Source organism: Chlorocebus sabaeus, chromosome 21 (assembly GCF_047675955.1).
Source record: "Chlorocebus sabaeus isolate Y175 chromosome 21, mChlSab1.0.hap1, whole genome shotgun sequence".
Classification (NCBI taxonomy): Eukaryota; Metazoa; Chordata; class Mammalia; order Primates; family Cercopithecidae; genus Chlorocebus; species Chlorocebus sabaeus.
Genome location: NC_132924.1, coordinates 94,193,814 through 94,207,162, shown reverse-complemented (window position 1 = coordinate 94,207,162; position 13,349 = coordinate 94,193,814). Strand labels below are relative to the sequence as shown.

Below are 13,349 nucleotides of genomic sequence, written 5' to 3'. Positions count from 1 at the left end.
TAAGAAACCTGCACAGGTACCCCCTGAATCTAATATAAAAGCTGAAATTATGAAAACAAAATGCCTAACCTTGTACCTAAGATTTCTTCTCTCACCACCATCCTCACTATGCTGGTATATACCTTTGCTTGAGTTAGTTTGGCTTGTAAAATGGGGAAGGAAGTGTAGAAAGAGAGATAAAAGATAAAATTTTGGAGCAATTAAAAGCCCATAAAGTCATGGGCATCAGGGACTGGCATTATCAAAAAGAGGTTCCCTCTACTTCTCTTTTAGCCACAACCTCTTTCAAAGTTTCAAATGTCACATTGGAAATCCAGCTACTCAAGCAGAATATTTTAGGAAAAAAAACTCTCAGGGTTCCTTTCTATTTCTATGTCCAGTTCAGAAGTCAGAAGACAAATTCTTAGAATGTCAAAACATAAACTTGAAGCAACAATGATGGAATATTGAAGAAGGCACTACTTAGAGAAACTTCTCTGGATGCTGTCAGAAGCTAGGAAGACCCAATTCTCCTGCACATTGTATTGGCCCTGCTGTTCTGCTGGGTAGCAAAAGTTTGCTTCTTCTAGCAGAGGAAGCAGATGTGAGTTGGAGAAACATGCAAAACAAATGTGCTCAGCAAAAGTTTTTATTTAAATGATAATCTATCGATCATAAGTGGCATGACCTCATGAGGTGACTCTTTTTCATCAACACAAAAGGTAATTTATATAAGTGCTGAAACAGATCATGATTGAAAGAATATGCCACTCTGATCTTTGCTTGCTTTGTAAGAAAACTGAATGTTAAACAAAACCTCCCAAGCCTTGGATGTTTGCAAATGCTTCCTGGCCACTGGGGAGGTCTATGCATTCAGAACGTCTCTGTGCACCTGCTGCTCATGAAAATAACATTTTGCTTCCCTAGGTGCTTTGTGGGCTCTTGGTAAATGATGGTAAGGGATGGCTCACTGGTAAAGGATGGCTCAGTCCATGGACAAATAATCTGAAATACCTGCAAATGTTATGCATTTAAATCAAGGGCACTTAACAAGACTTGAAAGGATGCCAACAGCCCAGGTCATTTGATATTGAAGTAGGTGCCACTGCTAAAGATCTCTTAGAGTGAAATGGAAGAATAGAACCAACTTCTCTATTAGGCACAGCAGTCACAGTGCATACAGCATGTGAAATTTTTAGGGGCCCCCAAATTTTTATTTTCTTTAAAAGCAGAAAAAAAAAACTTTTCGGTCAGAGAAGATAGTCTACATATGTAATATAAATATATTTGTCTTTATATCAACACTATTGTAAAATGTAATATTTATTTATTTATCGGAACAAAGGGTCTACAAAGGCAAAAGTGACTAGGACCCACAAATGTCAGGAATACAATCTATGGAGCAGCCCAGTTCACTCAATCTCATTTCTAACTCACAACCAGTTCTTACCTCTGTTCCCCAATTCCCAACAAGTTCTTCCTGTCTGGCATCTTCCGTGCTATCTGCTCCTATTCCTATTTCTTCCTCGATTTGAAGTCAGCAAGACCCATATTCAAACCCCACCTTTACTAATGATCTATCTCATAGAAAGGGTTGACAAGATTTCTAACCTTTCTAAAGCCTTAGTTTCTCCATATGTTAAAAAATAAGAGGAGGATTAAAAATCACCTATATTCAAGGTTGGGGTAAACATTAAATAAGGCAAGAAGGTAAAGTGCCTAACATAATGCCTGGCACATAACAAAAGTTCTACACATGCTGCATTGCTGCTACACTTATTACCTCGGCTGCTGCTGTTGCTGCTACTGTATTCCCCTGTAGCACATAGCATATTTCTCAGAACAAAGTGCATAGCAGGTACTTAATAAGCATTACTAGTTGAGAGCGTTTCACTATAGCACATATTGTATTGCTAAAAAATTAAATCATATTCCTGTGGTAAGTTGAAGTAGGCAAGGTAACTAATAACCATTAAAATCGGTATTTAATTGTCAATACAACTTTGGAAACACATAGGTTTTTATTAAATGATTATTGATAAATGCACTCCCTATTCTCTTATTATGGATATTTGCTATTAGATACCTGTCACTTGAGCTATTTTATAATAGCCTCTATGGTGTTGGAAGGGTACAAAAAATAAATGAGTTCTAAACCATTTCAAAATATCATAACTGAAGTCATTCACACATCATTTAATATCTCAGAAACTAGATGGCTAATTGATTTTTAAAAAATAAGTCATGAAATGCCAGTTTCATATGTGTAGCGAAATGCTAGAGAATTTTTTTAATATGATTTTCTCCTTTCTTGGTATTATCTGTTTTAAAATGAAAGTTATTTCAAACAGATCTGTGAAACGTAGTCTCCAGGCTTCTCCTGTATATAATCTTTCTGTAGCTTTTATTTATGACTCTATTCTGGTGCAACATTTTGAGGGCAAAATGAATTTGACACCATAGATCATCTGTACAAATCAATTTGTGTGAATATTATATTGTTCTCCATGTCAAAATTTTTTGATTTGGAAAGGAGTATTAAAAGAAATGTTCCCCTATGTTTATAGAAATTTTCTTATAACATAAGTGTAGTTTATTAATTCCTAAACATGACATATTCTAGCCGCAATCAGTTTATTAATTTCTAAATCTGTCTTCCTAAGAGCAAAACATTATACTGTTTATGGGTAAATCAAAATGAAATAACAGACTCATTATATTATATGATGTTTTATGTTTTATTAACAATCTTTTCTGTAATTGAACACACGTTTCTGATTGTAATAATTACATTGGACAGAAAAGAAGGCAGATTAACGAATAGAATAAAGAGCTGTCAGAATAGTATTACTGTGTGCAGAAATGATTTCAAATACAAAGATGAAAGATAAGAATGATTCTCCAACACACAACATGGAAGGATTACTCACAAATTATTCACACTCCTAGCAAACACGTAAGACAGTAGACAAACAGAAACCCACTTGTCTAAATCAGTGATTCTCAATCACGGTTGACTGTGTCCCTCAAGAGACATTTGGCAATGTCTGAAGACATTTTTGGCTGACACATCTTGGGGAGGGGGTTGCTACAGGAATCTAGCGGATAGAGGTCAAGAGTGCTGCCAAACATCCCACAATAAAGACAATAACTTCTCTGGAACAAAGAAATATCCAGCTTCAAATGTCAAGAGGGCTGAGATTGAGAAACTCTAGTCCCAATCTGGTTTATATGTTATGTAATATATAAATATATAATGTAATATATAAATATATATGTAAATATAAATATATATTATAAAAAATATAAATATATATTATATTTACATATATATAATATATACATATATATTTATATGTAATATATAAATATATAAATATAAAGTCCCAATATGTTATGTAAATTAACTCTTTCTCCTTCACTGGTAATAACTAAACTAAGAGCTAATTAAACTAAGAGCTGTCTCTGGGACAATCATATACAAATTCTAATCAGCATAAGAATAATTAAAATATAGACATTAAATAAACTCAAAGAGTTCATTATGGCTAAGTAGGTACTTAACAATGTTTGATAAAATGTCTATTAATAAATTAATCAAATTATCTTACTAGTTATCCAAATGTTGTTGAAATTGATTTTTTAATTGACTGGTATGCTTTATCTTTGCTTACTCTGCCACGTTAGTCTTTTGGCAAAACGGTAACATGCGAAGTCGATGCTCTGAAGGTAAGAGAATAGGGAAAGGAGAAATTAATTAATCTTGATTAATTAATTGATTAATCTTAAATTGGTTTGATTAATCTTAAATTGGTTTCTTCTTCTTTGGTTATTTGGAAGTGGATAGTCTTTTAAGTGTGTTGTAGCTTGAATGTCCCCAAAATTCATGTGTTGAAATTTAATTCCCATTGTGATGGTATTAAGATTTTTAGGATGTGATTAAATCATGAGAGTTCCACTCTCATAAATGGATTAGTGCCTTATAAAAATGCTGGAGGGAACTACTTTAGACCCTTTTGCTGCCCTTTGCATCGTTCCCCATTTGAGGACATAGAATTTTCCCTTTTTGCTCATTTCCCCCTTCCACATGTGAGGATGCATCATGAAGAACCTCACCAGACACCAAAGGCCAGTGCTTTGATTTTGGACTTCCAGATGCCACAACTAAAGGAAACAAATTTCTGTTCTTTATAAGCTACCTAGTCTCAAGTCTTTTGTTAGAGAAACACAAATAGATTAACAGAATGTTTATTTAAAATTTAATAATGGGGTACATTAGGCCAAAATCTAATTTGAAATATAGGGAGAAATTATAATTTTCCCTTTGATCTATAAATAAAATTTAATAAAATTTAGTTCATTTTCCTTTAGATTTGCCTGCATAGGCTTTGGGGATTCAAATGGAACAGCTTGTCATTTAAACTGCAATAGTTTGACTCTAGATTTCAACCCTACAAATATTGTGAGGACACTGTGGTTGTTGACAGAAAACAAACAAAACAAAACAAAACAAAAAAAGGACAGCTTGGAGAACTAAAAATTTGTAAGTCTCACGATGTATATCTGCTTAGCTATTAATTTGAAACCTAAAGACACTAGTGAGATTACAAATAAAAGAGAAATAATAGAAAAGTCTATGGGTTAGAATTTTAAGTGGAATCTATGGTGAGAACATTTTACCCCTGCTGTTGACTTCCCCCAGCTCATGAAGCCACTTGTGCCTAGTAAAGTATCTAAAGCAGTCCACATTATTCATGCCACATTTTTCTGTTCACTCATTTGACACTTTCTAAAAAGTACTAGTGCTTATCAGATAGTTTTCCATGTTATAAAAGATAATACTGTGGGACCACACATAAACTTTAAATTAAGACTTTGTGGAAATGATTCTTATAAATTACCAACATACTTTTCTGCAATCATTTGTAGGATTCATCCCACAAGACTTTTCTAATATTTTTCTTGATAATATACAAACATTTTTCTGACATAATCTATTCTTTTTTTTGTATTATTATACTTTTAAGTTCTAGGGTACAGGGGCATGATATTTATGCATGATAATGGCATGATAATTAACTTGTTTCTGATCAATACAACATTGGAGAAACATGTCATGGAAGAAAGGAGTATATAACTTTCCCACCAATCTTTTTCCTTAATTTATTGAGGTATAATTTATATGTAGTATACATAATTTTATATATATACACACAAATACACATGCATATTTTATATATTATATAATTTTAAACAGTAGATTACAAAAATCTTAAGTGCACAATTAAATTTTTCTCTATATAACACCTAGTTATATATGTAACCACCACCCAGATTAAAATATAGGACATTTGCCCAAAAAGTTCTCTCATGCTTAGTGGTACCCACACCTTCTAGGTAACTGCTATTCTGACTTCTATAAACATAGATTAGTTTTGCTTATTCTTGAACTTCATATAAGTTAAATACAGTATTTCTTTATATATCTGGCTTCTTTTAAATTTTTTTAATTGTTGTGGATACCTAATAGTTGTACATATTTATGGGATACATGTGATATTTTGATACAAGTATACAATGTGTAATGATCAAATCAGAGTAATTGGGATATCTATCACCTCAAGTATTTGCCATTTCTTTGTGTTAGGAACATTCCAATTCCACTCTTCCAGTTGTTTTGAAATATACTATGAATTACTGCTAACTACAGTTGCCCTGTTATACTATTGAACATTAGACCTTATTCCTTCTTTTTGTGTTTTTTTGTGCCCACTAACGTCTGCTCTTCATCCCGCCCTCTCCACTGCCCTACTCAGCCTATGGTTAAGCAGCATTCTATTCTTTATCTCCATGATATCCACTTGTCTTTAGCTCCCACATATGACTGAGAACATGCGATATTTGTCTTTTTGTTCCTGACTTATTTCACTTAATATAATATCCTCCAGTTTTATCCATGCAGTTACAAATGATAGGATTTCATTTTTTATGGCTGAGTAATACACCATTGTATATATGTACCACATTTTCTTTATCCATTCATCCATTGATGGACACTTAGGTTGATTCCGTATCTTGGCTATTGTGAATAATGCTGCAACAAACACGGGAATGCAGTTATCTCTTCAATATACTGATTTCCCTTATTTTGGAAATATACTCAGCAGTGGGATTGCTGAATTATACAGTAGTTGTATTTTTAGTTTTTTGAGAAACCTCGATACTGTTCTCCATAGTAGCTGGACTAATTTATTTTCCCCCCAACAGAGTACAAGGGTTCCCTTTTCTCCACATCCTTGCTAGCATTCATTATTGATGTCTGGCTTGTTTTTCTGAATGCAACGTTTTGAAGATTCTTTCATATTTGTGTGTATCCGTACTTCATTTATTTTTAATGCCCCAATAGTATAATATTGGATTTTTTTCCTTTCTTACTGAATTATTTTCAGCTTTTAGCTACTATGAATAAAACCAATATGAAGATTTTGTGTATGTGTGTCTTTTCATGGGCACATGACTTCCTTTATCTTAGGTGTATAGCTAGAAGGACTGCTGAGTCATTTATATATATTTAGCTTTGGTGGATACTGCCAAAGTTCTCCAAAGTGGTCAAACATTTCACACTTCTCCCAGCAATGTGTGAAAAAAAAAATGCTCCACCAAAAAGAGTAAGAATATTTAGTTTAGAAATAATTATACACACATAAACATACACAAATATACAAAAGCATACCTCCCTCTAAGTTTTTGTTTATTTTTTAAAACATTTTTGGTGTGGCTATATTATTTGTCCTTCAATTCAGAAGCAGGTTGAGACGGCAATCCAAATAAAGCAAATTGAAAGGTCAAAACCTGAGAGGAACATATTTTAAAGTCTTCTCCATAGTGTAGACCAGTGTGTCCTCAAATCTGTCCCACAAAAAAATATTAATAGCTATTCCATTAAAACCATATCAGATAAGTTTGGAAATGAAGCACACTATATATTTTCCATACTATAAATGAATCACTACTTAAATTAGTATATTAGAGGTTCAGAGAAGTCCTATAGTAAAGACATCTACTTAACTTTGTTTAGCTTATTGTTTCACCAACCAGTGGGTTTATTTGACCATGGAACTCTATTCTACTCTTTGTTAAGTATGCTTATTAATATCTTGGAGAATAACATCTTTGTCTTTCTTTGAATGAATCTTCAGACCAATGTGAAATTCCATTTGATTTAGTGGTAAGTCCTAAATTAGTGATCAGTTTTCCTTAAAAAATAAAAATTATATCAACCCCTGAGATTTTTAAAGCTCTTGGAAACAGGTAAGACAGTGGCGGGGTGATTACTGTGTCTGGCTGTTACATTTATAAAAACAACATGGTAACCATACTATCTGTCAAGGCCCAGTCAGCAATACCCCTCTTTTACTAACCATCTATTCTTCAAAGCTCCCAGTAACATTTAATTTGACATGATATATTTGCAAGTGTACTTTCTGAGTGAATTAGTAGATATGTGATAAAAATACCAATTACTACTTCCCTGGAATCACCTGTAGCAAGGCGTATATGATATGAGGAAACATACAAAGTTATAATAGGATCCTTAAAAGAGCGAAAATAGGGAAAAACCATAGAACAAAGGTGTTAGGGTAACATTCACCCTTCTCCAAAATGAACAAGGTTACAAAATGGTATGTGCTGCTCACAAGAGAAACCACAGCCGTGTGAAATGATTACTGTATGAGAAGTGAATGTGAAATATAACTATCCCAAGCAAATTTAGGTTGATTTATCCAGTATCCCATCTGTAAAATAGTTTCATAAATTTTCCTCTTAGTCTTTGAAGTAAATTCTACTAAATCTAGTTTAAAATTTCAAAAGTAGACCCAGGGACAAATCCAAGAAAAATAGCCCGATTCAAAAGGAAAATGTGAAACCGATTTCACAACTAAGTGTGAGTCCTCAGACATTTATTTTGAACATTAACCACAATAAGTCCACTGAACACAATGAGCACAGGGAGTAGCCATCACACTAAAATTACTCACAACGAGGTGCCTTAGATACCTGGCTGGGATGCTCACTCTTTTGAAATGAGACCAGTTTCGATTTCAAAGCATACAATTTCTTGTAATAATTTTCATTTGGCATTTTTCACCCAGGTTAACAGATCGTTTCCAATTCAACCCAAGTGCAAATGTAAACTTCACTTACCTGCACAAAACCACATGCTGTGAAGGCCTCAAACAAGGGCAGACTTGGGCGGTCTTCTCTATAGATGGTGAGTTTGTACGTGATCAGGGTCTCACCGTGTGCTGGAGATTCATCCACCACAAATATTGAGATTTTGTTCATTCCTAAGCCCAGAGGGTAGCTGGCAAACCTGGAGAGAAACAGGGAGAGAGAAAGAGAGAGAATATGAATAGGGGAAATGTATTCAGCCCAAACTGATTCATATATCAATATTTACTAAATGCCTATTTGAATAAATAACAGGAAAGGGCTATACGATTTCATAAGAAACCTAAAATATGAAAATAGATAAATATCTCTTTCATGGTACCATACTATGCCAAAAGTGTTCTTTCAGGACAACTTATATCTTCCATAAATTAAAGCAAAGGAAACTAATATTTATTAGCCACCTGCCAGGGTCACACATTATCTCATTTAATACAACTAGGATTGTTCCCATTTTAAATATAGAGACCATGACCTAGAACTAGTGAACACATCATTCAAAGTCACATAGAAGAGTCAGGGTTTGGAGCCCGGGTTGTCCTGACTTCAATCCTTTCTACTAGACGTGGCTCTCAAGGGTTCCAAGTACATTTCTTTCCCTACAGCATGGAACCATGAGTATCTTCTTTGCTATGGACACAGCACAGAATAAGGTTCTATCTTCTGTTTAAAATTATGAACAAAAGAGTTGCTGACTTTTAAAAGAATCAACAGGAAAAAAAAGCCAGTGAGGTTGGGAAAGCTCATGGTACTGTGTCCACAAATTGTGCACCAATTGGTTTAAGCAATCAATTTTTGAATATTCAAAAACTTGACATATTCAGCAATGTTAAAACATGAAGGCCGGGCGCGGTGGCTCAAGCCTGTAATCCCAGCACTTTGGGAGGCCGAGACGGGCGGATCACGAGGTCAGGAGATCGAGACCATCCTGGCTAACACGGTGAAACCCCGTCTCTACTAAAAAATACAAAAAAACTAGCCGGGCGAGATTGCGGGCGCCTGTAGTCCCAGCTACTCGGGAGGCTGAGGCAGGAGAATGGCGTAAACCCGGGAGGCGGAGCTTGCAGTGAGCTGAGATCCGGCCACTGCACTCCAGCCTGGGCGACAGAGCAAGACTCCGTCTCAAAAAAAAAAAAAAAAAAAAAAAACATGAAGATAACAATAAGTGAGATTTTTTTCCTTAATGGATCTTCTCTATATTTCATATAACAAGATCCTTTCTTGTTAAAATATTGTTACAAAGATGAGCTTGCAAAGGTTGCCAATCTTTTTAAAAAAACATGAGAAGGCGAAAGTTCACACCCTGGCTGTCTTTCCACTGATCTTATGAATCAGCTTTTCTGAACCACTTTCAAAGTTTACATCAAATGTCTGCTTCCCAGTAGGGTGTCTCAACACAGCCCCAGTCAACATCCTCATACCTTGGCCCTGCCTGCTCGTACAGGTGCACCTTGCACTGACACTTAGGAGTCTCCACTCCAATTGTCACTGTTACCACATCAAATGGGACTTCAGAGTAATAATCTTTGATCTTTGGATTAAAGTTGGGATTTAGTTCCAAATGCGGATGTGTGAAGATCTGCTTGATATGACATGGTGTGTTTTTATCTGCTAAAAAAAACAAAAACAATGACAAAGACAACTGTGAAGTGGGTAAATATCTTTAAATAATAGATGATTAGGTTTTTCTTTTTCTGTTTCCTTTGAACAATTTCAATGATCCCCGCTGACTTTCCAATCAGTACCCTGATCATACTTGATTTGTGGCTGCAGCTGGCTTTTCAATTCATCAGATTTTGTAGAATTTGCCTCATATAACAGCTGTTAACTTTAGTTGGTGTTATATAGACGGCATTTTCTGCTCAGCCCTTGAAATTTTAAAGGCACAGAAGGTGGGAAAGTGTCTCTCCTGTGGATTGATAACATTTTCGTGATATTTACTGCATATATCAAGCAACTGTGTAAGTGGGAGTGATGGCTCTGTGGGATGGTGGCAGAAGGGGACCAGCAAGGAATGAGGAAAATTTCTCAATGTGGAGTGTCATTGAAATGCCATTTGATTGATATAGTATCTTATAGGCAGCATGAGGCAAAGACTGCAAGCTCCAGTATTATACAGAACAGACACAAAAACAAGGGCATCCTGAAACTGCTCCTTCTCAGGCCACCTTAATTGGGAAAGTATCATAAAGTATAAGAAGGAAATACTATACTCTGCTCCATCCTGTCATAGAACCTAGAATATTACTACATACCATTGATTCTGAGTCATTAAAAAAATCTTTCTCTTTGTTAGCCCAATTGTTTACAGTTTTATAGGCACATACTCCAGCTACTGTTACGTTATATTCAATGTTAATGTTTAGAATAAACAAATTACCCAAAAGGTTAACAAAATGTTTTTCAAAGAAATGTCAAGGAGTATTTCACTCTATCAATACTTTCCAATTGTCAACAAAATACCAACAAAGATAAACATAGAAAATTCTATAAAAATCAGTAAAATGAAAGTATCTTGGTGTTTCCTTACATAAAATGTTCAGTGACATTTAACATGGCAACAAAAAAAGATAACACAGAATTTGCTACAGGAAGCTATAAAACTGAACTTAGAGAAAGGAGATTATTTTATTAACTGTTGTGTTTATTAACTGTATCCTCTGCTTTTACATAGCTATAATATTGATTTTCCTAAAATCAAATCTGACAATTTGTCTTCCATTCTTTAGTGGTTTCTCATAATTTCCAGAGTCAAGTCCAAGCTCCCAATAAGGGAAACAAGGCAATTCACAAGCCCTTCCCTGTCTTGCTCTCCAGCTGCATTGCCCATTATGCCCAGACTTTGTGCTTCAATAAGACCAAAATTTTTATTTTTGTTTGATGGACATGGAGGTGCACCACCAAATCTATGATGATGGGTGCCACTAACCCACATAGATGCTTCATTCTAGTTCTGGGGACTAGGTCTCTGTTTAGCTCCCATTATGGACTAAAACAATTAAAGGAAAAATGAAAAAAAAAAAAACCCTACATATTTCTGACCTATACTCTATAGTTTTCTCAGGCTATGGAAGAAAAACAAATTCAGGTATAAATTACGAACAATAATAACACAATAGATATACTGTAATTTTATTTCATAAAAAAGTCTTAGTAAAAAATAAATAACCGGTTATGTTGGTTGAATAACTCATTGAATTGGGTAAACTGTCTGCTTCATTAATTTTACTTGTTTTTTGACCTAATGATCAACCAAATATAGTATCTGGCTGATAGATGTAGGTGGTCTGCATCTATAATTTCAACGATGCTAATAGCCTCTGAAATTTTCTTATAATAAAAAAGAAAAAAGAATGAAGGCAGAAATTGTTTTTATTAGAAGTCATTCTGTAAAGGAACACAGTTTTTAATTCAAATTCAACCACTTATCAATAATACATTCTTTTTTCGTCGAAGTTTTTCCTCCAGTATTTTCTCTGTTAAAGACCCTGAGATAAGCACAATAAAAACAGGATATTATTAATCGTGAGATTTGATTCAAATGGCTGCAAACCTAACATAACATTAAACAAGCTGGAGTTGAGTTATGAGCTGTGCTTTGGAAATGACCATTGCTCAGGCACAAAGGGAATATAAACAGTTGCACTTTTCTGCTCAGAACTAGCTAAGTGAATAACAAAAAGGAAGATCTTTTTTCAAAATCAAACATAGAAGATGTGCTTTAACTTAATAGGATATATTTTTATAAAGATTCCCTGAGAGTTAATTTCCCTGCAGTTTGTACTTTCACTTAATAGTCACAGTTTTCAAGAGGGTCTGCCCTCCTTAGAAACTGAAACAGCCCTAGATGACAGGAAATAAATGTGCAGTCGTTCTCTTCAGCAAGTGCTTACTTTTGGTTTCATCAGAAAGTCTCCACCTCTGGTGTGAGCACTATCTCCTAAACCCCTGTCTGAAAGCTGATTTAGTTCTGACATCATCTTCCACTGAAGTATCAGTGTTGCCGCCTACAAACACCTGGTGTTTGCTTGGCATCTTTCCCATCCCAGTCTCAACTTGTCTCAGGCCAGCTTACCTGAGATCTACGGAGAACTCAGCACGAGGTTCAGTGGTAGCAGCCTGCTTAATCTATTCGGCAAGTATATATGGGAAACCTGTTTGAAGTTTTGGTTGCTTTTAATGGATTTCTTTTAACCACAGAATTTGATTGCCCTCTTGAGGAATAATCATAACTCATATTGAACATGAGAAGAGCCTAGACTCTTAAAGATAATCCCACCTATTCTGAGGCATCCTCACATTATTTTTTTAAATCTTATTTTATACCATAAAAGTAGGAAGATTAATTACTAAAGATCCAGGCAGGACTAATTTTTATCAGCATAAAAACATGAACGAAGTTAAAGAGCCTATCTAACATGTTCACATCATCTACACTATATTACCTGGGAACTGGGCGGGCGGAGGGGGCGGGGGGAAGGGGGCGGGATGTGAGATCGTCCAGTGCAATCCTTTCATTTTACAAATGAGAAAATAGAAGCCCAAGGAGGCGGAGTGGCTTTCTGGATGTTTCATCTCGCCTTGGGCCTGGCACAGAGTAGACCCTCAACAAGTGTTCATTCTAATTTTGCTCCTAGTTTTCTCACTAGTCCTTTTCCCACCATATTCTAGACAACAGTTTTCCAGGAGAATGGAGTAGCATGTATTTTTCTGGGGGTAGGAGATTGGGTGGTGAGTGCAGGGAAGGAATGGCATAAGTAATACATGCTATCTTTATTCTCTATTAGCAATACTTTATTTAAAACGCCATTTTCTTTAATTGGCTATATATGTTAATTCTATTAAATTATATTATTATCTCAGCCTACCATGAACTTAACAATACTGATAAAACATTGTGAATGAATTAAATTGCATTTCAGATGACAAGAACTAGATTTTATTAAATTCAAAGACTTCTATTAATAATAAATTAGGCCAGGCATGGCAGCTCATTTCTGTAATCCCAGTACTGTGAGAGGAGGACTACTTGAGGCCAGGAGCTCAAGACCAGCCAGGGCAACAGAGCAACACCTCATTTCTATACAAAATTGCATAAACTGTCCAGCTGTAGTAGCTCATGCCTGTAGTCCTACCTA

The 13,349-nt window shown here is 35.1% G+C and overlaps 1 protein-coding gene across 9 annotated transcripts in view; it reads right to left on the bottom strand.

Moving 5' to 3' along the window:
- CPED1 (cadherin like and PC-esterase domain containing 1) overlaps positions 1–13,349 on the bottom strand; it is a 310,851-nt gene that overhangs the window by 151,312 nt on the left and 146,190 nt on the right. For 7 of the 9 annotated variants that reach the window (XM_038004435.2, XM_038004436.2, XM_038004437.2 and 4 more), the window contains 2 exons: positions 9,633–9,822; positions 8,185–8,353 (listed from right to left, as the gene is read on the bottom strand). In XM_038004435.2, the coding sequence (XP_037860363.2) occupies positions 8,185–8,353; positions 9,633–9,822 (359 nt within the window). The remainder of the gene's footprint in view (positions 1–8,184; positions 8,354–9,632; positions 9,823–13,349) is intronic. The other 2 variants (XM_038004438.2, XM_007982718.3) reach the window with 1 other exon arrangement.